Source organism: Eubalaena glacialis, chromosome 2 (assembly GCF_028564815.1).
Source record: "Eubalaena glacialis isolate mEubGla1 chromosome 2, mEubGla1.1.hap2.+ XY, whole genome shotgun sequence".
NCBI lineage: Eukaryota > Metazoa > Chordata > Mammalia > Artiodactyla > Balaenidae > Eubalaena > Eubalaena glacialis.
Window position 1 is genome coordinate 147,747,707 of NC_083717.1, and position 27,918 is coordinate 147,775,624.

The 27,918-nt window shown below is 37.9% G+C and overlaps 1 protein-coding gene across 2 annotated transcripts in view; it reads right to left on the reverse strand.

The window, feature by feature from the left end:
• ERO1A (endoplasmic reticulum oxidoreductase 1 alpha) overlaps positions 1–21,854 on the reverse strand; it is a 41,577-nt gene extending 19,723 nt beyond the window's left edge. For both annotated transcript variants that reach the window (XM_061180844.1, XM_061180845.1), the window contains exons 1-6: positions 21,298–21,854; positions 12,639–12,758; positions 11,735–11,818; positions 10,101–10,139; positions 930–1,006; positions 762–835 (exon numbers count right to left, since the gene is read on the reverse strand). In XM_061180844.1, the coding sequence (XP_061036827.1) occupies positions 762–835; positions 930–1,006; positions 10,101–10,139; positions 11,735–11,818; positions 12,639–12,758; positions 21,298–21,411 (508 nt within the window). In that variant the 5' untranslated portion in view covers positions 21,412–21,854. The remainder of the gene's footprint in view (positions 1–761; positions 836–929; positions 1,007–10,100; positions 10,140–11,734; positions 11,819–12,638; positions 12,759–21,297) is intronic.
• Positions 21,855–27,918: the final 6,064 nt, after the last annotated feature.

Sequence of the window (27,918 nt, forward strand, 5' to 3'; positions counted from 1 at the left end):
ATATATTACTAAGTACACAGAACTGCAAAACTCAGGAGGTAAATTTTTCTTTTCCAGAAACTGGGTTTTCTTTTTAAATTGTTTTACTGTGGTAAAATATATATAACATGAAATTTGCCATTTTAACCATGTTTAAGAGCACAATTCAATGGCATTAATTTTATACATTCACAATGTTATGCAACCATCATTGCTGTTTCCAAACTTTTCTATGACCTCAAACAGAAACTCTGTAACCATTAAGCAATAACTCCCCATTCTCCCCTCCCCCTAACTCCTGGTCACCTCAAATCTACTTACTGCCTCTATCAATTTGCCTACTCTATATATATCATATAAGTGGAATCATACAATATTTGTCCTTTTGTGTCTGGCCTATTTCATTTATCTTAATGTTTTCAATGTTTATCCATATTGCAGCATGTATCAGAACTTCACTTCTTTTTATGGCTGAATAGTATTCCATTGTATGTGTATACCACACTTTGTTTATACATTCATCTGCTGATGGATACTTGGGTTGTTTCCACCTTTTGGCTGTTGTGAATAATGCTGCTGTGAACATGGGTGTACAAGTATTTGCTTCCCTGTCTTCAATATTTTTGGGTATATGCTGAGGAGTTGAACTGTTAAGTCATATGGTAATTCTGTGTTTAGCTTTTTGAGGAACTGCCAAACTGTTAGAAATAATTTTTAAAATTATTTTAAAAGAATTTCTTTTCCTTAGGCACAATCTTAATATGCATAAAAAAATGTTATACCATCAGCTTCACAGAAGTTGTCTGAGGAATCATCATGCTTGGTCCACTGAAGAACAGCCTTCTGTGTTTCTTCACTTTAAACAAAGAAAAGAAATAGAGTTATTCTTTTTCTTAAGTTAACATTTCACATGAAAAAGCATAAAATACTACTGCAAAAAAACCCCAAACCTTAGAGATTCATCCACAGCTCCAAGTCGTTCGGCTTGCTCACATTCATCAATGAGATTATTGGCTTCTTCAGAATACTAAAACAAAAGGGAAATAAATAGAATTCAACTGATTGCATTTTTAAAACTTTTAAAAAAGAATTTCAAAGGAATTTGGGGTTCTTTTATACATAGCACCATCCCCCTGACTTCAAAACTTAAAAAAAAAAAAATTAGCCCCACATTCCTCCTGAAGCTAAAAAATAAAAGTCTTTGCCCTTTGTTTTGTTGACGAACACGATTTACTATTATGTTGACAAAATAAAGAATAGTTTATAGTCTGATAACTCATTATCAAAATGTCCATTAAGAAAATCTTTGAGGTTAAAGAAATCACTTGGCAAGGAGTCATGGAGCAATGTCGCACTTTCCTAATGACCTAACTGTGAGCATCAGTTTTCTCTTCCATAAAATAAGTGGTTGGGCTAGATCTTGTGTGTCTACGATCCATTTCAGCTCTAAATGCCATGATTCTAAAAATGCCCTGGAGTCTACCAAATCTTATAAAAAGTATTCCAATATCTTTAGGTGCTTAAAATATATTCTTTAACAACCATATTTCTTCTCAATGTCTAAGTCACTATATATATTCTGCTAGCTGTGTACATGGCACAGGGGAAGTGAGTGTGGATCATGAGATTTCACAACACACCAGTCATCACCACCATACAGCTAAAAGACAACATTGGAAGCAGGAGGCCACAAATTCAATCACTCAACAAATATTAACTGAGTGCCTATTATGTCCTTATTGTTAGGATGACCACACAAATGACTGTCCAGACTAGGACTCTTTTGAGGATAAAAGGGAACACTAAAATAACTGAAATGATACAATTTTTTGAAACACTTATGTACTGAATTACAACGTTGTTTCATTACATTGGTCGACCTAAAGACAGTTCAATTCAAAAACTACTTTCAAAAATGAAATTCTTTTATACATAATTAAGTATTAATGCATAAAGGGATATGCTGTATTCAGCCTACTCTCAAATGGTTCAGAAAACAATAAGAATATGTATATAGAAAAAGCATGCTAAAACAAATGAGGCAAAATATTAAAAATTAGTGAATGTTTATAAAAAGTGTACAAAATGCCTTTATATTAATATTGCTACTTTTCTATAAGTTAGACATTATTTCAAAATAAAAAGTTAAAAATACTTATCAAAAAGTAAACAAAATTGTTCAAAAGATAACATATACCTATGTATTTTAATATACCTATGTATATTTAAAATAAAAATTTTTTAACTTTATTATTATAATTACCTGAATATTAAAACATAAGTTAAACAAAATAACTTTTCTTAGTTCCTACTTAATAATTTAATCAGCTTTGTAAGTCACATCTGTCTCAAAACTATGTCATTGGCATTTTTTCTGAAGAAAAATAATTTTTCCAATACGCTTATTATTTTCAATGTTTCATAAAATTGCCCACAATCGTCTTCAAAGTTAATTTTAAGGTTAATTTGAAATCATCCATACCTTCAACTGACTCTTCCCTGCAGATATAATTTTTAATTGAGAAAATATTATCTCCACAGGTAAATATATGAAAATATTTTAGCCCACATATTTTCGCAGTTCTATTCTTTGCCTCTAAAGTAAATTTCTTCAGTAAATATTCTAAGATAAAACTCATCAAATAAGTTGTCTTTATTTTTTAAATTATTTTAAATGTTTTGCCAAACAGAGATTCTATGAAATTGTAAGCCTTCTTAATTTCATTCCATTTCAGGTCAGAATAGAAATTTATCCAGCTAAAAGCAAGAGTTCACCAAGAGGAGACTCTTCCCACAGGGGAGATTCTCCAAAATACAATTATAAAATTTCAGAATTTAATCTGGTACACCATTTGAGCTTTCCTCACTTAATGTGTACAATTCCTCCCTAGTTTTCATAGGAATAAATACTCAAGGTCTTTGTTTACAAGCTTTGTTATAATAAGTGCAACTTGCTAAACCTTTAAAAGCTGAAATTTGTTTTGTTCTTTTCTTTAAGCATTCCACTAATTCATACTTTGAATAATGATTTTCTACTGATTTTGAAAATGCAACCAACATTTAGAGGGCTCATTTATTAAAAATCAATCAACACCAATGAAGGACTCCTGGGTTGTTTTACAAAATAGTTCTTCAAAGGCTCAAACATTTATAAAATTGGATTGATGATGGACAGCAAAGAAAGTCCTGCCATGCTAAAGCAATATTTTCTTCAGCATCATCTTCATTTCAAAACTTTATAGTCATTACTTAGTACATAACATAAAAACAAAAACCTACATATTTTGACAATTACCACTTCTATCTTAAGTGGTAAGATATCACAGCATGTTTGGATGCAGTTATGAATTATGTATGTACCTCAACCAATTACAAATTCATTTCTGCTCCACAGATTTCTTGATTTAGTAAGGACATTGTTTTTACCAGGACATTGTTTTTACCAAAATCTGTATGTGTATTATCACCACAAAACAAACCCTTTGTCTTCAATTTTGAACTTTAAATGAATTTATACTAACATTCAGTGACAAATGTTTTCCTTCAACAGAATGAACTTCCAAAAGTTTTACTCTGAGTCCATCAACTGAATGGAAAAATCAAACAATTTTTGGAATTAAATGATTTTCTATTGGAAACAGCTGATAATGGCATCATCTAATAATGTGCAAAGCTCTGCACTGGAGCCAACACATTAATAGCTATGACTTCACTCTGTGTATGAATAAGAAAATGTAGAATCAAAAATGAGCAAAATTAGTTTAGATCTAGGGTGGAAAAAGTGCAGAACAGTGGTCTCCTCTAGGGAAGGAGTATGGATTGACTGGGACAGAGTATGAAGCAACTTTCTAGGGTAACAGTAACGTTCTATATTGAAACAGAAGCCTAAGTTACACAGGTGTATGCATTTAACAAATGCACACTTAAGACTTGTGCACTTCATTGTATATTAATTTTATGAAATATACACGTAAGCAAATATTGGACTCTACTTAATGATATACTTCCAGTTATGTATATATCCAGTTAATGACATATAGTGATGGCAATGTGTACTGATGCTCACAATTTATTTGAAATGAATAAAAAAAATAAGATGGTTTAATGGATGGCTAGAAGGATTGACAGATGGACAGATATGTGGTAAAGTGAGTTTATGAAAATGTTAATGGAAGAATCTAGGTGATTAGTATAAGAGTATTCTCAGGAAAATTCCTTCAACTTTGCTGTATGCATGAAAATTTTCATAATAAAATATCAGAAAAATTTAATTTAGAACAGTTATTTAGTCTAAATGAAAAATCACATATCCCAGAATGATATGTAAATGCACTGTCTCCAGCTACACGTGTCAAATTGTTGTCTTAAACACAGTCTTCTTAAAACAAACACTAACTTACAAAGTAGATGCTAAGGCTGTGTCAGCAGATCTGTGTGTTTGGATTTTCATATGATCAGTGATACTTCCATGGCCCTTATGGATAGTAAACGATGACCTTTGTGCAAGTTATATGTCATCATCAACTGTTCTAAGAAGTGGAAATTCAGTACTTCATTTTTCATTAAACATGTACTTCCTTTTTCCTCTTTTAGTTATTTCAGGCAAAAGGATTCATTGTAAAATTTTAAAAGTACTAAATAGTAATAAGTGGTTGATTTGCACTATGCAATAAAGGATAAAGCCACTATAAAGGACTACTCTCTGTATGCAGGATTGTTCATCCTCTGTTTCCCATACATATTTCTCATAAGCCTAACCTATAATTTCCCAGGTTTTTCACTGACCAGTCAAATGGCAGCTTGGCAGCTTAAGATATATCACAGGTATGACACATACCACAGTACAAATGGCTGCTAACTCCAAAAGACCAGCAGCACAGCAGTGGCCAATGCTTCTCCCCCCACTTGCCAAGACTGTAAGGACACAGGGAGGGGGAAGGGTAAGCTGGGACGAAGTGAGAGAGTGGCATGGACAGATACACTACCAAATGTAAAACAGATAGCTAGTGGGAAGCAGGTGCATAGCACAGGGAGATCAGCTCAGTGGTTTGTGACCACCTAGAGGGGTGGGATAGGGAGAGTGGGAGGGAGACGCAAGAGGGAGGGCACATGGGGGTATATGTATACATATAGCTGACTCACTTTGTTATACAGCAGAAACACACCATTGTAAAGCAATTATACTCCAATAAAGATGTAAAAAAAAAAAAAGACTGTAAGGAGTTAGCTGTCCCCAGCCATTTGTGACTGACTGAAATTATTTTATCAGTAGTCACCTAGGATGTTGTCTTTGAAAGAAAGGTTTAGTTTCTTTACATCTAGAAAAGGTCAGGAGAAGAAGGACAAGTTATTATTGGTCATCTTTGTGTTGAAGTAAGAAGTCTTCAGTGTACATACATCTGAAATATTATATAAGAGAGAAGACAACAGAGGAAGCTAGAAATACAAAGCATTTGGTCAACCAAATCTATCCTAACTTATTTTAATGCAACTGTTAATATTTTATTTAAAAAATTTAAAACTCAAGACAAATAATAAATCAGACAGGATGCCAGAACAACAAGCATAAACTGGTTCTGTCCCAGGCAAACCTTGGCAGATGGTCACTTTATTTGTTCTTGTTACTAAATAAGGGCTTTGGATTTTACTGCAAGAGAGACGGGACACTTTAAACAGAGGAGAGATACAATCTGATTTCTTTGTTTAAAAAAAAAAATCACTCTGGGGCTTCCCTGGTGGCACAGTGGTTAAGAATCCACCTGCCAATGCAGGGGACAAGGGTTCGAGCCCTGGTCTGGGAAGATCCCACATGCTGCAGAGCAGCTAAGCCCGTGTGCCACAACTACTGAGCCTGCGCTCTAGAGCCCACTAGCCACAACTACTGAAGCCCGCGCACCCTAGAGCCCGTGCTCCGCAACAAGAGAAGCCACCGCAATGAGAAGCCCGTGCACCACAATGAAGAGTAGCCCCCGCTCGCTGCAATCAGAGAAAGCCCAAGGGCGGCAAAGAAGAACCAACACAGCCAAAAATAAATAAATAAATAAATTTATTGAAAAAAAAATCACTCTGGCTGCTGTCTTTAGAACAGACTAATATAGAGAGCATGGCTAGAAGTAGGCAGACCATTTAAGAGGCTACTGCCATAATCCAGACAAAAAGTGATAATGACTTGAAATACAGCAGTAGCAATAAAGATTGTAAGATTCTGGGTGTATTTTAAAACCCTGTAATCAAAAATTGAATTTGTTCACCAAAAAGGCCTCGAAACAATGACAACCCAGTAAGAATTAGCACCGCAATGGCTCAGGTTATGATCACTAAACACCATTTCTCACTAAAAGAGCTAAGCGTTCCTTAGAAAAGTGGTTAATTCCAAGACTGAAGCACGAAAGGTACAAACTAAGCCTAGGACATCTTTTCATAATGGAAAGCAAAAAATCTATGAAGACTACTAGGATCATCTCAAAAGGCAACAATTCCTAACTTGAAGGAGCTTCTCATGGCCAAAGATGGAACTCAAGCATTGAAACAAATAATGACTAAATGAATAGAGAAGATTCCAATATATTAAATATGTCAAAACTTAAGTTCATATTAATACTTAAAAATAAAAACCTTATTGGGAAACTTTGGAGGGTGCTGGGGCATCAACTCATAATTATTCTGAAAACTGGTAAACAAAGGAAAAGAATGAAGCATTTATTCTATGTGTTCTACATAAACTGTATTTCAAGGCATCCAAAGAGTTGACAAGAAAAGGTCTTTATACAATAATAACGGATAGTTAGTATAGAAAAAATGATAAAATTAGAATATCAGTATTTTCAAACCCCTAATGAAATAACGCAACTAGGTAATAATCATCAAGGCTGCTAAAACCTTCAGGTAAAAAGCTAGTAGGGAACATTATAATGGACATATAATGACCCAAAAGATCAATCTTAACATCATGAAAAAAAAGAGGAAACCAGACATTATGTGATGCAACTGTAAGTACACAGCAACTCTAATGAATATGTATCAAAAAATTAATCTGAATCTGATAAGCCTTAATATCTAACTACAGGGCACCACATGCAAAAGAATGAAACTAACCCCTTTTTTACCCCATGTGCAAAAATCAACTCAACATGGATTAAAGGCTTAAACTTAAGACCTGAACCCATAAGAAAACATAGAGGGTAAGCTCCTTGGTACCAGACTTAGCAAAGGTATTTTGGATTTGACACCAAAAGCAAAGGCAACAAAAGCAAAAATAAACAAATTGGGACTACATCAAACTAAAAACCTTCCGCACGGCAAAGGAAACCAATAACAAAATGAAAGGGCAGCCTACAGAATGGGAGAAAAATATGCAGATCAGTTATCTGGTAAGAGGTTAATATCCAAAATATATTAAAGAACTCACACAACTTAATGGCAAAAAATCAAACAATTCAATTAAAAACCGGGCAGAGGAACTGAAAAGACATTTTTACAAAGAAGACATACAAATGAGGTACCTGAAAAGGTGCTCAGCATCACTAATCATTAGGGAAATGCAAATCAAAACCATGAGACATCACCTCACACCTGTTAGAATGGCCATCACCAAAAAGACAAGAGATAACCAGCACTGGCAGGGATGAAGAGAAAAGGGAACTATTGTGCACTGTTGGTGGGAATGTAAATTGGTGCAACCACTATGGAAAACAGTATAGAGGTTTCTCAAAAAATTAAAAATGGAACTACCAAATGCCCAAGCAATCCCATTTCTGGGTATATATCCCCAGGAAATGAAAACAGGATATCAAAGAGATATCTGCACTCCCATGTCCATTGCAGCATTATTCACAATAGTCAAGATATGTAAACAATCTGTCTGTCAATGGTTGAATGTAAAAAGAAGATGTGAGGTATATATATGATGAAATATTATTCGGCCATGAGAAGGAAGGAAATCCTGCCATTTGCTACAACATGGATGGGCCTTGAGGGCACTGTGCTAAATGAAATAAGCCAGACAGAGAAAGACAAATACTGCATGGTATCACTTATATGTAGAAACAAGAAAAAAGGTCAAACTCACAGAAACAGAGAGTAGAAAAGTGGTTGCCAGGGGCAAGGAGGTGGGGAAAGCAGGGAGAGGTTGGTAAAAGGGTACAGACTTTCAGCTATAAGATGAATAAGGTCTGAGGATCTAATGTGTAACATGGTGACCACAGTTGATGTATCATTGTTGTTGTATTGTATCATTTATATTTGCTGAGAGTAGAACTTAAATGATCTCACCAAAAAAAAAAAAGATAAATATGTGAGATGACGGATGAGTTAATTAACTAAATGAGAGGAATCCTTTCAAAATGTATGCATGTATCAAATCATCACAATGTACACTATAAACATCTTACAATTTTATTAGTCAACTGTACCTCAATAAAGCAGAAAATAAGTAATTTTAAAGGGGAATCTGACTCTGATAAGCTATAATTCTTAACTACCAGTTTACGGAAAATGAAGAGAGTGATATGTTAAATGACATGACAGGGATACAATCACTAAATACATAATGTGGGAAATTCTATAGGATATTGATTCATTTCCCTCAACACATAAGTGGCAAAGAAAGAAAAAAGGGCGGTGGGGTGGGGAATGAATCTAGATTAAAAGAGACTTAAGAGCAGGAAATGTTCAAGTAGAACCAGAAAATAAAGAAGTGCTAACAAAAGGGAAAAAAAACCAGTGATGGGGGTACGTGAAAGGGACACAGGAGCCAAGTGAAACAGCCCCCAACTGCGAAAACTGAAACGATATGAACAACAAAATAAAGGAGTACTAGGTTATCATCCACGATAGAAAATAAATACCCACAAGACAAAGAAATGATTGCACAAATAAGGAAATGGAGGGAAAAGATAACAAATCTCTCACATTGAAGAATTCCAAACAATTTATATCCTCAAGGAGATGAAGCACTCCTAAAATGTGGGCGGGGCCTAGTAACTTCCTTCCAAAGAATACAGTATGGAAAGGGCAAAAAAAGAATAAACCTGCAGTGGAGAAACCTGACAAAAAATACCTCAGCCAGGTGATCAAGGTTAACATTAACAGTGATAAGTCATGTTGATAGTATGTACCCTTGATATAGGATGTGATGAAATGGCACTTTTTTTTTTTTAACCTCTCTGGTCTTCTTTCCAAAAATACATAACCCCAGTCTAATCATGAGAAAAATATCCGACAAATCCCAATTGAGGGACACTCCACAAAACACCTGACCAGTACTCCTCTGAAACACCTTATCGAAAACAAGGAAAGTCTGAGAAACTGTCACAGCCAAGAGGAGCCTAAGGAGACATGACAACTAAATATAATGTGGTTTCCAGGATGGGATCCTGGAACAGAAAAAGGACATTAGGTAGAAAACTAAGGAAATCTGAATGAACTATGGACTTTAGTTAGTGATAACATATCAAAATTGGTTCATTAATTGTAACAAATGTACCATACTAATGTAAGATGTTAATTACAGAGGAAACTGGGTATGGAGTATACAGAAAATCTGTACTATCTCTGCAATTTTTCTGTAAATCTAAAACTATTATAAATTTTTTAATTTATTTAAAAAGAGAGAGAGAGAGACATAGAGACATCAACTAAGTGCAATGTGTGGAATATGTTTGAATCCTGTTTCAAATCAACTATTAAGGCACATATGAAACAACTAGAGAAACTGGAACCCTGACTTTGGTGATGTGGGGCTTTTTTAGTGTTTTTTGTCTTAGAGATGTATATGAAGTATTTGTAAACAAAATGAGTTATCTCAGATTGGCTTTGAAATAACTGGGAGAATGGAATGGGAGGTACAGATGAAACAAGATTGACCACTTATTGGTAATTGCTAAAGCTGCATGATGGGTACACATGTTTTATTTTGTTTTTTCCCCTCTACTTTTACCTTTCAAGTTTTCTTTAACAAAGAGTTAAAGAAAAGAAACAAAAGAATTACAGCCACTGAGTACAAATACCTTTCAAGGGGTTTCACTGCAAAGGGGAGCAGAGAAGTGGGGTAGTAGCTGGCAGGGGAAGTTAATTTTTTAGTTTTTGCTCAATACTAGACATTAATAAGTATACGTACATACCTTGTAGCTTGCAGATTTAATTCCATCAGGAACTTCATCCTGAAAAAAATTTTTAAATGCTTTTAGATGACATTTATTCTATCTTCTGAAAAAATATTTTAAAGCTCTACGATTTATAAGAAAAATTCACAGAACAAATTACTGAAGTTAACAGGTTATTTTTTAACTGAGAATAGTTAGGCAGTCTTTATGTTATTTCTTAAAAGCAAACAAAAAATCCAACAAGTTATGCTATGGATTATACACATATTATATTACAGCACGGAAATGTAAAAATAGTCACTTAGCCATTATTCCTTTTAATGCTCAAATTGTCCCACATTTGGCCACTAGAAGACCCACTAAGTGCTGACCTGTGTCTTTTTTATCTGACCTGTGTCTTTATCTGCACCTGTGTCTTATTTATATTACCCCAGTAATCTTTAACAGCACTTTTTGTTTTCTGTTATGACAAGATACTCCAGGTTCATCTTATATATTTCTTGTTCCAGTCTTGGAATCAACCATTTTTTAAGGCGCTTTCCGCTTTCAGAGGAAAATGGTACTAGTTTTTAGTTGTGTGTTGGCCACTTAATAACACAGGACCTATCTGCCTATCCTCAAAGTGATGCTGTGAGTAGAGATAATGATGTATGTGGGAGAGCTCTGTAAATTGCAGGGTCCTATTCTAATGCTAAGCATATTCAGTACATTCCTGAAATAGATTACACCTGCCCAAAGGGAGGGACCTACACAGAGACTATCACTTTATTGTGTACTCTTCTACACTCTGAACTAGGTCAATGTATAGTCTTTTCCTATGACCAGATATTTAGATGGTTTCTAATTTTTTCATATAATAAACTATGCCAAATTTATAGACTGATTTCAGCCGAACTGACATCTTTACAATATTCAGTATTGCTTTATGGCCATCTTTGGACATCTATCTAATTATTTTAGTAAGTGAAATTCTTAGCAGAATTGCTAGGTCAAAGGATATGTACCTTTTTTATTGTTTGGATACATTTGCTGAATTGATCTCCAAAAAGACTTAGCCACCAGGGTGCTCATTTCTTATTCCCAGACTAACACTGGATATTGTTTTTCTTTTTCACATTGGCCAATTAATAATGGAAGTGAAAGAACATTGTTCTGATTCATTATAAAGGGAATAAATAACTGGCCTTTCGACTGACAGAGTCCAGCCTCTATGGGCAGACAATCTGAGAATTCCTAAGTAAAGCCAGTGGTTTTGTCCAGACCCTCCCCAAGGAAGAAAATTAATACATCCACAAAAAAAGGGAGGGATTGTATTTGTACCTCAATTAATTTCATTTTTTTTTAATACTACAAACATAACTTTGGGTAAGACATAAGAAGAAAAACAAATATCAAGCCAAAAGAACTATTAATCTCAGTAATAAATCAAAGGATTATATTAACCACAAAATTTAAATTCTATTATTATGAAGACAGAATAATTCAAAATAGGTTTTATATTTGTAAGTTTAGGTTTTTAATATGTTAATTTTAAACAACATTATATTTAACCTAAGGATTGAAATATTATTTCAGTTATATTGGCCCCTTTCAAAAGTCACAATTATTCAAAACAACATGTGACAGTTCTTAAATGTATACACTGTTCTTACCGATTGACAAAGCTTGACAGCACAATCCCTTCTTCCACACTGGCTGATCTCATTCCAGAAAGGACACGGCCTTTTCAGGTTTACCTGTAAAATAATATTAGAAAAAAGTTATAAAAGTAAGAATTTTGAGATTATAACGGACAGATGTGGAATTATGATACTATAACCTGGTCATGTTATCGGCTACAATCATTCTATTTCTTCCACTAACCAGCTGTCAAGTTTCAGTGGTGGTATAAGTGTGTAGCTGGTATAAATAAATTGGTAGACTTGGTTAAAAAGACAAACTCTGCTACTAAACAGACTCTGAACAGATGGCAACTGGGAGCCAAAGTAGCTCATGTCATCACTGCTCAACTCACAGTCTTCTTTTTTTTTTTTTTTTTTTCAACTCACAGTCTTTTAATGAAAGTAACAGCTAACAGACAATTGTGAACTCAGATTGTAACTACACACTCCAATGATGAGGTTTTCTAAACACTTTCAGTAGATATCTCAAGACAAAATGTCACAAGTGACTTGTTAAAACAATACAGGTCAGAACAAAGTCATGCTTCTTCTCAAAAATATTTCTCTTTTTAAATTACTTGGAGTAAATCTGATGTTTTAGAATGTTATGAACCACTCATGACTTTGATAACGATATAATAGTTTCTGTTCTGACTTCAATTTAACCAACTAGGTTCTAACTCTAGTGTTCAAAACTCAGTTACTGAAATTAAAAGTACCCAATGGGTCATTTTAGAACCATATGGTCCATTCTTGTGAACTGCATTTTCCTAATATAGCCTTGCTCAATTTTAAATAATAAGCACAATTTTGAAGCTTAGTGATTCCTAAGAAAATGTAATTACCCATTTAAATGTTAAGTGTTCCTATACCAAAAAAAAATTGTTTTAAATACCTTGTAATATCTAAAGTAGTCGCTTTCCAGGAGTTTTTGAAGTCTTGGGAAAAGCCTGTAGTTATTAAATTTATCAATGGTTTCAACATCACAGGTACAATCATCCAAGTAACCACTAACCTGTTACAAAGAAAATGGAATATTATATCAAAATGTCATAGACGCAACAGGGTTTTTTCCTCACATGGTTATGATAAAAGAGCCCTTTACTCAACCAACCCCTAGCTTCCCTCCTCCCCATAATTTTCTGAGATGGGACATGACTATAATCTAGTGATGCTATTGTTCTTACTATATACCTATAGGAACGCAGTGGATACCTTTTGTAGGGTGGGTGTACTGAGCTCATAATGACACACATACCCCCAAAGAGTTGGTCCCCTGCAGCCACTCTATAACCCTGCTCCCCAAGACTGACCGGGGGTGGGCATCTAAGCCAAAACAAGTCATGGTCCCCTCTCCAGGAATCAGGAATTGAGGCTAAGAAGGAGCAATGTCTCCCTCTGTCACTAAACCAGTGAACAAGTAAACTCAGACCATATTCCATCACATGAACTGAGGAGCACGTGAGCCAGTTGGCAGAGAGAGGAAAGATTTTTAAAGACACAGAGAAGCAGAGATAGGAGATGGAGAACATATGCTAGCTGGATTCCCTAGGGTTTGCCTGTTCCCACTTCCACCATCTTTCCTGAAGCCCAGTGGCATTCCCATCCTTGGTTTTTCTGAGACTCTATATTCTTATAATTCAGTTGTCTCTGTCTTTCTTTTATTTTAGTTTCCTACAGGATGTGTAGGTCACAGACAAGCTTGGTGAATGCATAAAAAGAAGTGATATTGAATTTATAAGAGAAACAATAATTCATTATAAGGATCTAACAACCCTCAAATATTGGCCATGACAATTTTTATAGATTTGAAATGGTACTTAGAAATTACTTATCCTTAGCAACACTGAGATAGCAAATTAACCACAAAGCCAATCCTGATCTTCAAATGCTTAAAACCAATGTCTTAACTGTATTTACTAAATCAAACTATTAAATCATGTTATAATTAGAAGCAATGGGAAATCATATTATAATCAGACATTGTTAACAGTTGTGAAGCTAAAATTCTGAGATGTTTATTTGGGACTAGGCAAACACCTAACAGAATTAATTAAGCAGTGCTTTAAGTAAGTAAAAAATATATTATGATTTTTTTAAACTAAAATTTTTATTTTTTTAATATACAGCATGCTGCAGAAAAGAGATCCTTATACTTTGGTCTGAATATTTACATTATAAACCACTTTGGATTATATTTTAGGGAGAGTTATTGACAATAAAAAAATAATTTAAAAATCTGTTGGTAAGGAAGCAAATTAAGAATACTTCATTGAAATACTGAATTTAGGTGTTTTCCTTTTGGAATATGTAAAATCCTACACTATCTTTTAATTTTAGAACATCACAAAACAGTAATGGAAATTTTTCACCTAAGAGAGAAGAATACTTAGGATGATGACGGCAATATTCAAGAGCTAAGTTTTTTGTTTGTTTGTTTGTTTGTTTAGCCAATTTGCCTAGTCTTATTTGTTTTGGACTAAAGAATTCAGTTTCTAGAAATCTGATCTACATATTTTGTCACTGTAATAACTATTTTCATTTCATGTGCAAATGTGCCCTTGTTTCCTGTAAAAATTATCTGCGTACACAAGAATCTTAGAGTCCTAATTTTGGGTACCAACAAAACAAAAGTGCTTCTAACCCAGATGATTTGATTGTTCACACCTCTTTCTTTTGAGCCTTCAAAGCAAAACTTCTAAGAACATAAAATAAGCTACTGTTTCTCCCCTTGGATACAAATTATTATACAAAGAACAACAGGCACAAAGGCTGCAAAGGCCAAAGAGACACATGCCAGATAGAGATATTAAATCACAAAAGAAAAAAACACAAAAATCTTAAGAGGAAGGGTTTGAGGCAATCCATTTCTCCGCCCCGAGGAATTCATTTTTAAGGTAAAAATCTATCCTCCCCTCTTTTGGAAAGCTGCCCCTCAGGTACCACTCACCCCCTGCTCAGTTAACTGTCTCTCCTATGTGTTCCCATGACACTCCACATACTCCTACACAAGAATTACCTCACTGTATTGAATGTATCTATTTCACTCCCACCCACTAGAGTTAAGACCCTTGAGAGCAAACTCATGTTTGTTCATTTTTGTAATCCCGGTACTGAGCACTGTACTTCTAGAAAACACACAGTAGATGCTCAATAATTATTTGTGGAATGGGTTGGTGAATGAATTAATGAATGCTGTCCATTGTCACTCTCATTCACTGGAGCCCAGCACCGCACTGCCTAATTATAACTATGTACTTCCATGTCACCTATGGTGGTGCTCAGTGCCAGACCATGCCAACTCAAGGGGCAGGAACGCACTCACAGAGCAAGGAAAGCAAGCAGCAAAGGCAAACAACCTTTTGTGTCCAACATTCTACTGATCTATATCCTAATTACAAAGGGAATGATAAGAAGCCCCAAATCAGAAAGAAATGCAAGATGCCTCCAGAGCAGAGGTGGCTTATAACCTAGAGGCCACAGAGGAAGAGAAGGCAGGACAATGGTAGATTTAAAAATCTTCTGCCCCTTACCTTAGAAATAGAGTAGGAGGTATTACCAACTACAATGACAGGCCACAGGGCAGCTAAGGAGGTACAGCGGGGGGTGAAAGGAGTTTCACTGGATGGAAAGAGTCCAGCAAAGAAGAGGCAGGAAGATACTTGGAAATCCAAGCCATCTGACTGTTCAGATAAGCTTGTCAACAGGCAGCAGCACCTGATCCCTGGAAGGAAGTCTGGCAGGTATGATACCAGGCCCAGTTCTAGAAATTAGAGAACCAGGCATGTTACCAGAATAGAGTCTCAGGAAAAGTCTAAGGCAGAACTCCAGTTAATGGACCCAGGGCAGAACCTTGGAAAGAAAGCAAAGTCCTATTACCTAAACTAAGACCAAAAGACAGGTGCTGATCTATAAGAAGAATGGCTTGATGCTGTACTTCAAAATGTGCTATGGCTGCATAAGTAACCACTACACTATCTCCCAAAGTGAAATAGAACTCTGGCCCTGGGGCTTCCCTGGTGGCGCAGTGGTTGGGAATCCGCCTGACAGTGCAGGGGACACGGGTTCGAGCCCTGGTCAGGGAGGATCCCACGTGCCGCGGAGCAGCTAGGCCCGTGCGCCACAACTACTGAAGCCCGCGTGCCACAACTGCTGAAGCCCGTGCGCTTAGAGCCCGCGCTCCACAACGGGAGAGGCCACCGCGATGAGAAGACCACGCACCGGAATGAGGAGTGGTCCCCGCTCGCCGCAGCTAGAGAAGGCCCGCGTGCAGCAACGAAGACCCAACGCGGCATGCATGCATGCATGCATAAATAGATAAATAAATAAATAAATAGATAAATAAATAAATAGATAAATAAATAAATAAATAAGAACTCTGGCCCTACCGTAGGAATCCAAATCTTTTAAAAATGCACCCGCTTCCCCGCCCCTGCAACATACACACAAAGTGCTTGATGAATGCTAAAATTTGAAGCTCGCTGCTCTAGGCTTCAGGTGATAATCAGCTTTGGCTTTGTGGAGGCCCAAACTAATAGGAAGCAACGGAAAGGCCCTTGTTGAGGGTGGTAGATATAAGGACCAAGGTAGGCCTAACACACAATATCACCCAGTTTAAAGTCCTGGTCTCTTAAGAGTTGGAAAGCTTTTGAAGGCCTTCTTTTGCTATCTTCCAAGCAACCCAGAAATCCCTTCCCTCACACACCCTCAAGGGGAGGTAGTGTATAACAATGGCTAGCAGGCAGGCTCTGGAGTCAGGCCTTCTAGGGTTGAATCCCATCTCTGCTACTTATTAGTTGTTGACATTGCCCCTGCTTTTTAACTTCTCTAGGCCTCAATTTCCTATCTGAGTACAAAAATAGAAGTAACAGTAGTTCCCATCTCAAAGAGTTGATATCAAGATAAAACGACCCAGAGTAAATGCCCAGTAAATGTTGATCATTACTATTACCCTACCACTGCTTAAATGCTTCCAGTGACAGGGATCTTGCTATTCCCCAAAGCAAAAGGCCAGGTTTGCAGTTAAAATTCTCCAAAAACTTTACATCTGAAGCTCCAGTGCAACACACAACTAGATAACCAAATGTTAGCTCCATTATTTCTCCATTGACTCTGATTGGTTTGGACCAAATACCAAAATACAAAAGGCAAGGGAAAAGAAAATACACTGGCCTGCTTGTTCTCTAGTTTTTGGATAGAGGTATCCTCTACTTTGCAATGAAAGACAAAACAAAAAACACTTTCTAAATAGTCTTCCTGTGTCCCAACAACTTCCAGTCCTACCACAGATTTTTTTTTTCCAAAGCACTGTAAGAATATATTCCTCATACTTGTATGAAATACCTTTCAAAAGTGCACAAAATGCGCTTTATTTGGCAAAGAACTGCAGTTGTGCTAAATTTTATTGAGTTTTATGACCATTAAAAAAAAAAAAAGAACATGAAAAACATTCATTCACTGACAGAGCAGACTGGGACAACTGTTAAAGAAAGAATAGAAACACCAAAAGATTCTATCCTGGCTAGTAGTAGGCACCATTGTAAGAACATGGAATGCCATGAGCTATTTCTTCTTTAAAGCCTTGGTCTTGCTAGAACTTTAAATTGTTGCTAAATGACCCAAAGTATGGCAACCAACGTTAAATACACTTTGGTCCACGTGCTTTGTTCAGAAAAGCCTGGAATGTTGGAAGCATTCACAGTCAATGGACACCTCTCCAGTATAACCTGTTTCAAAGATCCCTCTGACTAAGTATCAATCCTGGACTTATTTCCACCCACCACTTAGCGTATTATCAAGTGTCTCTTCCATGGCCCAGCCACTCTGACTAACAAAAACTCTTTTTTTTAAATTGACCTAAACAAGACACCCAGACAAGTAAGTCTGCTAAAATACATGAATGCAGAGTGTATCTACAACGCACTCCAAAGGAAAAATAATCCACCTTTGAAGTAGCTATTATGGATTACCTGAACTACTCCCCTTTCATTAACCTGAGGGAGATTTACTGCATTCAAGCAAGTGGATCTGAGGGTTACCAGCATTAGCTATATTAAGAGAGATAAAACATTCTGAGTATAGAAGTTTACAAACTCATTTCTAATTAATTTAAAAAAGATGAAAAAGATGTCCATACTGCCTCCGTATCTGGGCTTCAATATCTCTTCTGAGGTGATTTATTTAAAATGCATCCTGGGATTCCATGAATTGGGACTACAGTTCTGTTACATTCGTTCTATCTAATGGTGCATAACGAGGAAATAATTGTCACAAAGGAATAAACTCTGAAAAATCTTCATTTACTTCAAGCCCATACCTACTACAATACTATTTTGATTTAAAGAAAGGGTGAGTCCTGATTTATGGGGTTTTTACACAAAACTGTACATGTGTTAGACTTCATAAACTTGTATACCAACAGGGGGAAAAAAGCCAATTTTCTGTGTAAAAAAATTTTTTTTAACATTTTTTAACAGAATGATACAGGGATTGGGGGGAGGGAATGTATATAAGGAAGATTTATAAGTTCCAGACAATTGATCACTTATTTTGAGCAACTAAGCTGAAGCACTGTTCTCAAAAGAACTTACAACATACAGTGAAAATGGTTTAAATAGGATGTGATGTCAATAACAGACATATGCAATAACTCAGGGGTCCCCAACCCCGGGGCCAAGGACCTCTACCGGTCCGTGGCCTGTTAGGAACCGGGCCGCACAGCAGGAGGTGAGAGGAGGGTCAGCCAGTGAAGTTTCATCTGCTGCCCCCATCGCTCTGCATTACCGCCTGAGCCATCCTCCCACCCCCGCACCCTGCCCCGGTCCGTGGAAAAACTGTCTTCCACGAAACCAGTCCCTGGGTCCAAAAAGGTTGGGGATGGCTGCAGTAACTGACTAAGTTTAAATATTCATTGGAAGCTGTCAACCCATCTTTAATTAAGAATATACTTCAGCTCCTGTAGTGTTCACATCTTGTATTATAATTTCCCTAACACTTGCTGAGCACCAATTATTTACCAGTCTCCGTACTCTGGAGTGTCAAGAATTGGGACTAAACTGTAATTTTTTAATTTATTTTTTGATCTCTCAAAACTTGTTCATAGTAGGCCTCAATAAATGCTTATTGAATTTAGTCTGATTATTTGTAGAGCTTTGTACATTTTACTTCAATGACTTTCTAAGGTCGAATAACTAACTACATGCTGCTCTGGCTCAAATCAGAACCCCTATGAACAAGCCAGGCACCCATGCAACAGTGTGGTGAGGGGTGATGGTGTGGTAACTCAAGGCAGAAGTGGTAAAAGGCACAGGCAACAGGAAGGAAGAAAGGGATATGACTATAAACAAAAAAAAGAGTCAACAGGACTTTGTGGCCAGTTGGAAACTGCAAATAGAACCAGACAAGATTTGCACTTGTATTTCCAAATCTCAGGTGAAAATTTAGTTTTTAATTTAGTTTCTAGCAATATTTACTAACTTTTTAAATTTTTTAAAAATACCTAGGATCCCCACCTCTTCCCAAGCCCCAAAGAACATGATTTGCTGAACTATAAGCTCTTCAGGGCAGGGATTATGCCATAGTTATTTCTGTATTCCAAACTCTCAGATCAATGTACATAGTGTTTATAAATGTTTTTTGAACGAATAATTTGTTCCTCCCCTTATCTTTTCTGTCTCCATTTTTTTCTTTTATCTGTCTCTCTCTCTGTTTCGGTGTGCATGTCGATATGTTTGTCTCCAATTTTCTCTTCATGTCTATTCATCACAGTCCCCTCCCTCCTCTCCTCCCCTTTCCTCCATCCCTTCCATTACTGAACATAATAGAACTAAGGTATACTTGTTTCATTTATTGAATTGGAACTGATGGTCTCTGTTTTTAAGTTTATTTAACTAAATCATTTTAAATTTCCCTTAAATTTGTTTTTTACTCATTTTATTATTTTTTAATTTGGCTCTGGAAGGAAAAACAGTCACTCTTGTTCTAAAAGGAAAAAAAAGAGGTCTAACAGATTTTTGTGTATTTTAATCTTGAAAATATTGTGAAAGAGTAAAAAAGCCTAACACTAATCAGAAGAAAAAGTAAATGAATATAAAAAACCAAAAGCTCCCGAATTTTAATCAGATATCTAAAATGGTTATGGGGGAGGGGAGTGAACGTTTAAAAGTTCAACATGTACTTTTATTCCATTATCCAAATCTCTAGAATGTAGTTGAAAATGTTACAATGGACATCTTTCTGCACTGAATACCTTATTTTTAAGTCCACTTATTTCTAATTTACTTATTTTTAAATGTTTAAACTTTGTGATATGTTGTATTTGTAAGCAGAAGAAAAATTACCCTTTTTCCTTTTAAGTACTTGATTGTGTACTGTTTGTAATCACTGAAGGTAAAGGAGCTTTTCAATCTCTTAGTTATAAAGCAGCAATTTTCTTTCAACTTCTCTTACACCTTCCCAGCTATCACTCACCCCAACTTCCAAATCACTCAGCAAAAAATAAAATCCAAGAATTTAAAGCAGTGAAAGAGATGACACCTCTTCTCATAATATTTAAATTCTTCTTTCCTCTGTGAAATAGTATTACACCCCCTACACACATAAAATGTTATTTCTGATAAGTTAATAGTAACATCTACTTAAAAGGAACAATTTGGATACCCATATCTCAATTTTGTATAAATGTAATTTTTATCAACAGAAGCCAACCAAAAGGTGACTTTAAGAATAATGATATTAAAATACCAGATATTGTGGGCACCAAAAACCTGTAACTTTCTTTGAATTTTTTTCTCAAGGAACCCACATCTCTTACTAACATAAGGAAATAACCATAATAAGCTTGTAATTAAACTTGTGCACTGAGGACCGTTCTCCCAATTCAGACCAGCAATATGGATGTCACGGTAAAAGAGTCTCACTACATTCAAGAAAAACAAAGGACACATAGGGCGAGTAGTCACAGGGCAACCGCGGCCCCCAAGACACCAGGCAGTTAGGCTTAGACACAGAAAAGCCACACGAAGCCATCCTCCTGCCTGACAGGGAGATCTGAGGGCAGCCCCCCTGCAAAAGCCTGTCCTGGCCAGAAAGGCTGGAGAAGACATCCAGCACAGGCACAGCCCACACTGTTCCAAGTCAAATTAGAAGTTAGGAAGACCCAGGTTCTGCGAAAATAAAAATACTGTGTGTGTGTGTGTGCACCCGTGCGCACCTTCCCCGGGCAGGGAAGACCAAAAAAGATGCACAAACCAACTAGGTAGAAACAGCGGTGCACCCACACCTCTCGTCCCACGCCTGATCGGAAGCGCGGGAGGGCGAGCCGACGTCGGTTCAGGCTGTTTGGGGGGGGTGGGGGGGAACCGGTCCACACCAACCCAGGCGAGCTGCAGAGGATTCAGCCCCTGCCAGGGAGCAGAAGCACAGAGGGCTCCTTCCGGAAGGGTGGAGATGCAGAGACGCACCCCCAGCGCCCCACCTGCCCGGGCGCACGGGACAGAGCGCACGGCGGAGGCAGGGGTCCCGGGACCCGCAGCGCCGCCACGCACACCCCTCACCTGGCAGAAGCACCTCTGCGCCGCCGTCTCCGGGGTCTGCTGCCCGCCGTGGCCCGAGCCCAGCAGCCCCACGGCGCCCAGGAAGCCGATCAGGAAGCCCCAGCGGTGGTCCATAGCCGCTCCGGCCGCTCGTCGCGCCGCGCCTCGGAATCCCCAGCGATCGGGAGCAGGCCGTGAGTCCGCAGATGAAGCCCGCGCGGGCCTGCCCCCGGCCGCGCCTCACCTCCCGGCCGCCTCCGAGGCCCGCCCTCGGCTCTCCCGCCTCTCAGAAGCCGCCACCTCCCGGTGCAGCCTGCGGACGTGCCGGGGACCCCGCGCTGGCAGTCCGGGGCCTGAGGCCCTCTTCCTTCCCCACGCGTGAGGCTGACGCACCAAACCGCTTCCCGGCTCGGCCCCTCCCGGCGCGCCGCGCCCGCCCCCGGCTCCGGCCCCTTTAACGCCCGGGGCCCGGAGACTGGAGCGGGCTGTCTGCCCCCAGCCCCGCGTGGGAGTCGGGGTCCTTCCCGCTCCGAGAGCCGAGCCGGAGCGAAAGCTGGAGGGGTCTGTGTCTTCCGGCAGAGTCCCGCCCCAGCCTGCTCACTCCCAGCCAATCCTTCCGTATCTCAGTGCGAGGAAATCAAACTGTGAATTACGTGTCCACAGTGGCCCTGGCTGAGTCCTAAGGCTGAAAAGGATATTCGTGATCATCTAGACCAGGGCTGCATATCTAATCTAGATTTTCTAGTAGTCACATCAAAAGAGCAAAAAGAAACAGGTGAAGTTAATTTTAATAGTAGATTTTATTGAAACCATTATGTGCAAAATATTTCAAAATATACTCAATAGTAGATGATTCATAAAATATTTTACATTTTTTATTTTTAGCTTTGAAATCTGATGTGTATTTTTTACGAACTAGCCACATTTCATAGTCAAATGTGGCCAGTGGCTACTGTGGACAGAGGGGGAGATTACTGTTTATTTTATAGGAGGAAACAGGCCCAGAGAGGTGAGGCGATGTGAGCTAGGAATGGGAGCTGGGCAGTGAGAGAGCCAGGTCCTCTGATCCCAGCTGTGGGACTGGTCCATCAGCTTTTTTTTTTTTTTTTAAGGATAAATTTTCAAGGTGAAACTGGAAAACATTCCAACATCTTACACATTACATTAAAAGTTAAAATATTTCTATTTATTCTTTTGGTAAACCTTTTCCTGTTTGTTTCTGCTTTTGTTTTTTCTTAAAAAGCCATCACTTATTGATGTAACTCTAGGATATGGTAGGCCTCAAATAGATATTATACTCCTATTTTCTAGCTGAGAAGAATAGGCATAGAATTTATATACGTTATTTAAAATCACTTGGTATGGTAGGGGTGAGACTCAAACCCTATGCTCTGTCCATCACTGCCAAGTGAATTGACATGTAATTAAAAAGTCACCAATCATCTGACATCCTGGTGGGCCAGGGAAGCTCTGATCTTAATATCTACAAAATGCAATGTGTGCATATTAATACAATCTCTCGCTTTACCCCGAAAGTTACTTTTTCACTATACTGTGTATGGGTTCTACTTATCCTTCTAGGGCCAGACCCAGCTCACTCAATCCCTCATCATGAGTCTTCCTGGTTTCCTCTTCACCCAGTTCCACTGGGTGGAACTTACACTCTGCCAGACTGAGCTTGGCATTAGAGATATAAAGACGTATAAAACCCAGTCCCTGCATGTGGATGGACACCCCATGGAATTTAGTATGTAATCTTTTATGACAGTTCTACTTTATGTTTCTACCACTGAACTGTAATTTCTTTTAACTCCTTAAGCAGGGATTATGTCTCAAACATGCCTGTGACTCCCAGAAATCTTTGCACATGTTTGTAAAATGAATGAATATATTCCATATGGCCACAGTATTGATATCTGAAGATTAAGCTATCAAAAATGAGAGACACAGTATGAAAAGGGGGAAACTAAATGAATAAAGACTAAAATTGCAGAAAGAAGCAATCTGAACATCATCAGCTCTGGATTTCACTCTGATGCAATAGCCCGTAATTTGGGAGAATTTTAAAACATCAGTATTCCCAGGATGAAGGCTCTAGTCCATAAGATTCAAATTCTTGCCCAGAATAAATTTCTAGCAAACTTAAAATCAGAAACAATCAACATATAAGACAATTTTTAAAAAATTTATTGTCTTTTTTTCCCCAGCCTTATTGAAGTATAACTGACAAATAAAATTGTCAGATATTTAAAGTGTATATCTAACTGATTTGACATACATATACATTGTGAAAGGATTCTCCCCATCAAGTTAACCCATCTATCAATCATCTTACATATTTACCCTTTTCCCCTCCCTTGGTGAGAACATTTAAGTTCAACTCTCTCAGAAAATATCAATGATACAATACAGTGTTATCAACTATGGTCACCATGTTACACACTAGATTCTCAGAACTTATTCATCTTATAGCTGAAAGTCTGTACCCTTTTACCAACCTCTCCCTGCTTTCCCAACCCCCTTGCCCCTGGCAACCATTTATCTACTCTCTGTTTCTATGAGTTTGATTTTTTTATTATTATTCCACATATAAGTGATGCCATGCAGTATTTGTCTTGTCTGACTTATTTCACTTAGCATAGTGCCCTCAAGCCCCATCCATGTTGTAGCAAATGGCAGGATTTCCTTTCTCATGCTGAATAATAGTCTATTGTATATGTATACGACATCTTCATTATCCATTTATCTGCTGACAGACACTTAGGTTGTTTCTATGCTTTGGCAATTGCGAATAATGCTGGATGGACGTGGAAGTACAGATATCCGGGTATATACCCAGAAGTGAGATTGCTGGATCTTACTTTATTGTCTTGAAAATTATAATTTTTCCTATTAGATTTGTAAGTGATTTTAGAATGTGTAAAATACAGTTTTATACATATTGTATAAATATTACTGACATTTCCCTGAGAACCCTTTGAGTTGGTCCTTTGTGTGAGTTCATTTCTTCAACTCTGCGTCCTCTGGCACCATCTTGCCTATGTTAAGGCCATGAAATAACTGATTAGTTATCAAATAACTATTTAAGGAGCATCCACAGGGTACATAGTTCAACCTTGGATTTCTGAAACTACAGCCTCCCATATATTGTAACTTTGCTAAACAATAGTAAATTTTTTAGAGATGAACAAGGCCACCGTCTTGTTAATCTAATACTAGTGATCATAACAATAACATGACTTAGATTTAATGTACACAGCATTTCTTGATGGAATTCTGTTTACTCTGCAAATAACAGCTATTATTATTTTTTTAATGACCAAAGCAGGAAATGGCTTGAGTCCAATTTCTCAAAATGGGATTTCTGTGGGAAACTTCTCAGTACATGAACATTTGCTGACGTTGAATTGACTAGAAGGAAATGATTAAGGAAAAAATGTGATCAAGGAAAAGGATTATTATGACACACAAGAGGAAGAAAGGCTAAGTAAAAACCTAAAGGTCTGGTTCTGATATTTGATTAGATCTATGTAATATTTACTGAATGTAAGTGTGCACATGCTGTATTGCTAGACTTTTCTTTTGAGCTGCTTGAGATCATCTGAGTTGGGGAGACCTGCCACCTAAGTTCTGTCATCACCTTCTTCACCTCAGGTTCCTGAAAGAATGAACTATAAATAGTAACTGACTTCACTTCCTAACTTCGGGTTCATACCTTAGCCCAATGTGCAGTCTGGTTGCCAACTCCACTCTCTTACTCTTCTTTACCTGACCTTCTTATTGCCAAATCTAATTGCCATTTTTCATTGAAATCATAACATCTCTGCTGCATTTTGACAAAGCAGATTCCTTCTTTCTTTGATTCAATTTCCTATGCACTGAACATTCCAGATCCTCCTCATAGTTCTCTGATATTATTTAACTGTCTCCTTCATGGGCTTTCCCTGAGCCCTCCTCTAAGATGTGAGTGTTCCCCAGTATTCTATCCTTTCTTCAGTGCTTTTCCTCATCTGTACTCTCCCCTGGAGAAACGTGCCCAATCTCATGATTTTAAATATTTCCTTTATGCTAATGACTCCCAAATCTATTTTTCCAGTTCAGATCTCTCCCTTGAGCTTCAAAATCCAACTGCCTATTGGACACAGCCATCTGGTTTTCTCAGCAATGTTTGATCACATTACCATACATATCTAGACAGCTAGAAATCAGAAAACCATCCTCAGTTTCCCCCTCTCTTTCACCTTCCATAACCTATTCTGTCCTGCCAGTTCTGTCATCAATTTATTTCCTCCTCTCCATCTTTATGACCAAGGACTAGTTTCAGCCCTGATTGTTGCTCACCTGATTTATTACCATATTTCCTTAACTGATTACCCAACTTCTAGGCCTGTACCCCTCAAAAAACAGTCTTCCCTGCTAGCCTGGTTTCTCAAAAATGTAAATCACACTTCTGTCTAAAATCTGTGATGCTCCTGATCTGATGCTTCTGAATAATTAAATTCAAGATTCTCAGCACGACATTCAAGGTCCCCATCTATTTCTCCAACTTCACTTCCAACACCTCTCTTCCTTATAGTTAGTGAACTGCTAACTATTCCTCCATAGAGACCTTGTTTCCAGCTTCCACTGTTAGAAGTACTGATGAAATCTTCTAGATAGTGAAATAAAAAGACAAAAAGGCAGAAACAGATGAGAAGAGATAGAAAAAAAAATAGAGGATTAATTCAAGGAGAACAGTCTGACTAATAAGAGTACCACTTAGAGAGGACATGCAAACATAGGAAATAATCTTAGAAGTAATTCAAGAAAATAGCCAAAATGGAGGGATGGCTATCTAGATTCACTGGGCATACTAAATGCCCAGTCTGTGGATGGAAAATGCCCCTAACAGAGATAAAAATTTCAAAAAGAAGAAAGAAATCTCGGTTCCTGACAAAGAATTGAGAATCAGAAGGGCACTACAGAAGCACTGGAAGCTACAGGACAATGGAGCAAGGCCTTCAAAATTCTGAGAATTCTATAGCCAGCCAAACTATTAATCAAGTATGAGAGTAGAATTAAGATATTGTTAGATACAAAGAATAATGCACATCTTTAAATCCTTTCTAGGAAAAGTCACTGAAAGGATATGATCCAACCAAACAAAGGAGTAAAACAAAAAAGAGGAGACCTGGGTATCAGGAAAGAGAAGATAGTACACAAGAGAGGAGCTAGGGAAGTTCTAGAAGGGAGTTATGCAGCATCCCTACAGAACTCAGATTAGAGGAAGAAGATGGAGGCCTCCAGTAGGGGTGTCTCTATTTAAAATTGGGACTGGAGGGATACCTGATGTGACTTTCTGAAAAACACTATTCAGAGGAATTTTACAATTGTGTTGTAAATTTGGGAAGAAAAAGTGATTTTAAAAAAATAGCTAAGCAGGGCTTCCCTGGTGGCACAGTGGCTGAGAATCCGCCTGCCAATGCAGGGGACACGGGTTCGAGCCCTGCTCTGGGAAGATCCCACATGCCGCGGAGCAACTGGGCCCGTGAGCCACAACTACTGAGCCTGCGCGTCTGGAGCCTGTGCTCCGCAACAAAAGAGGCCGCGATAGTGAGAGGCCCGCGCACCGCGATGAAGAGTGGCCCCCGCTTGCCGCAACTAGAGAAAGCCCTCGCACAGAAACGAAGACCCAACACAGCCATAAATAAATAAATAAATAAATAAAACCAAAGAGCAATAATTAAAGTCATCATTATATACTAGGTATAAGACAATGCACTGTTTAAAAAAAAAAAATAGCTAAGCATATTTTTTAAATGAGGCAGCTTTTAATTATAGGAAGTTCAAAACAGCTTTACAATAAAGCAAATGTAACTATAGTATGTTGCTTGCCTTGCATAGCCCCACAATAAGACAAATGCTGGAAAGTGATTTAACCAAAACTTGTATATATTGTATATGGGGGGGGTGGAGGTAGGGAAAGTGGGAATCTGGAATAATATAAAGGTGCTGAATCTTTATCTTTCTTATTAGGAAGTCAAAAGATAAATCCTAAAATTGATCTAACAAGAAATAGCAGCATAAGCATATTAGTTAGAAATGTGGAGGTAAATACAAAAAAAAACGAGTTAAAGAATTGGAGGGGCTTCCCTGGTGGCTCAGTGGTTAAGAATCCGCCTGCCAATGCAGGGGACACGGGTTTGAACCCTGGCCAGGGAAGATCCCACATGCTGCAGAGCAACTAAGCCCGTGCGCCACAACTACTGAGCCTGTGCTCTAGAGCCCGCGAGCCACAACTACTGAGCCCATGTGCCGCAATTACTGAAGCCCACGCACCTAGAGCCCTGCACCGCAACAAGAGAAGCCACCGCAATGAGAAGCCCGCGCACCGCAACAAAGAGTAGCCCCCACTCACCACAACTAGAGAAAGCCCGTGCACAGCAACGAAGACCCAACGCAGCCAAACATTAAAATTTTAAAAAAAATTAATAAAAAAAAAATTGGATAGTGGGTCTCAGGGATAGAATAGGGTGGGGCAGTAGACTCCTCTTTTTCAATCTAAGCCTTGTAGTACTAAAAAAAAAATCTTTATGTATTACTTTGATTAAAGAAGAGTATTTCCCAGAAGCTAGGAATTCTAACTTCTATTCCTACATCAAC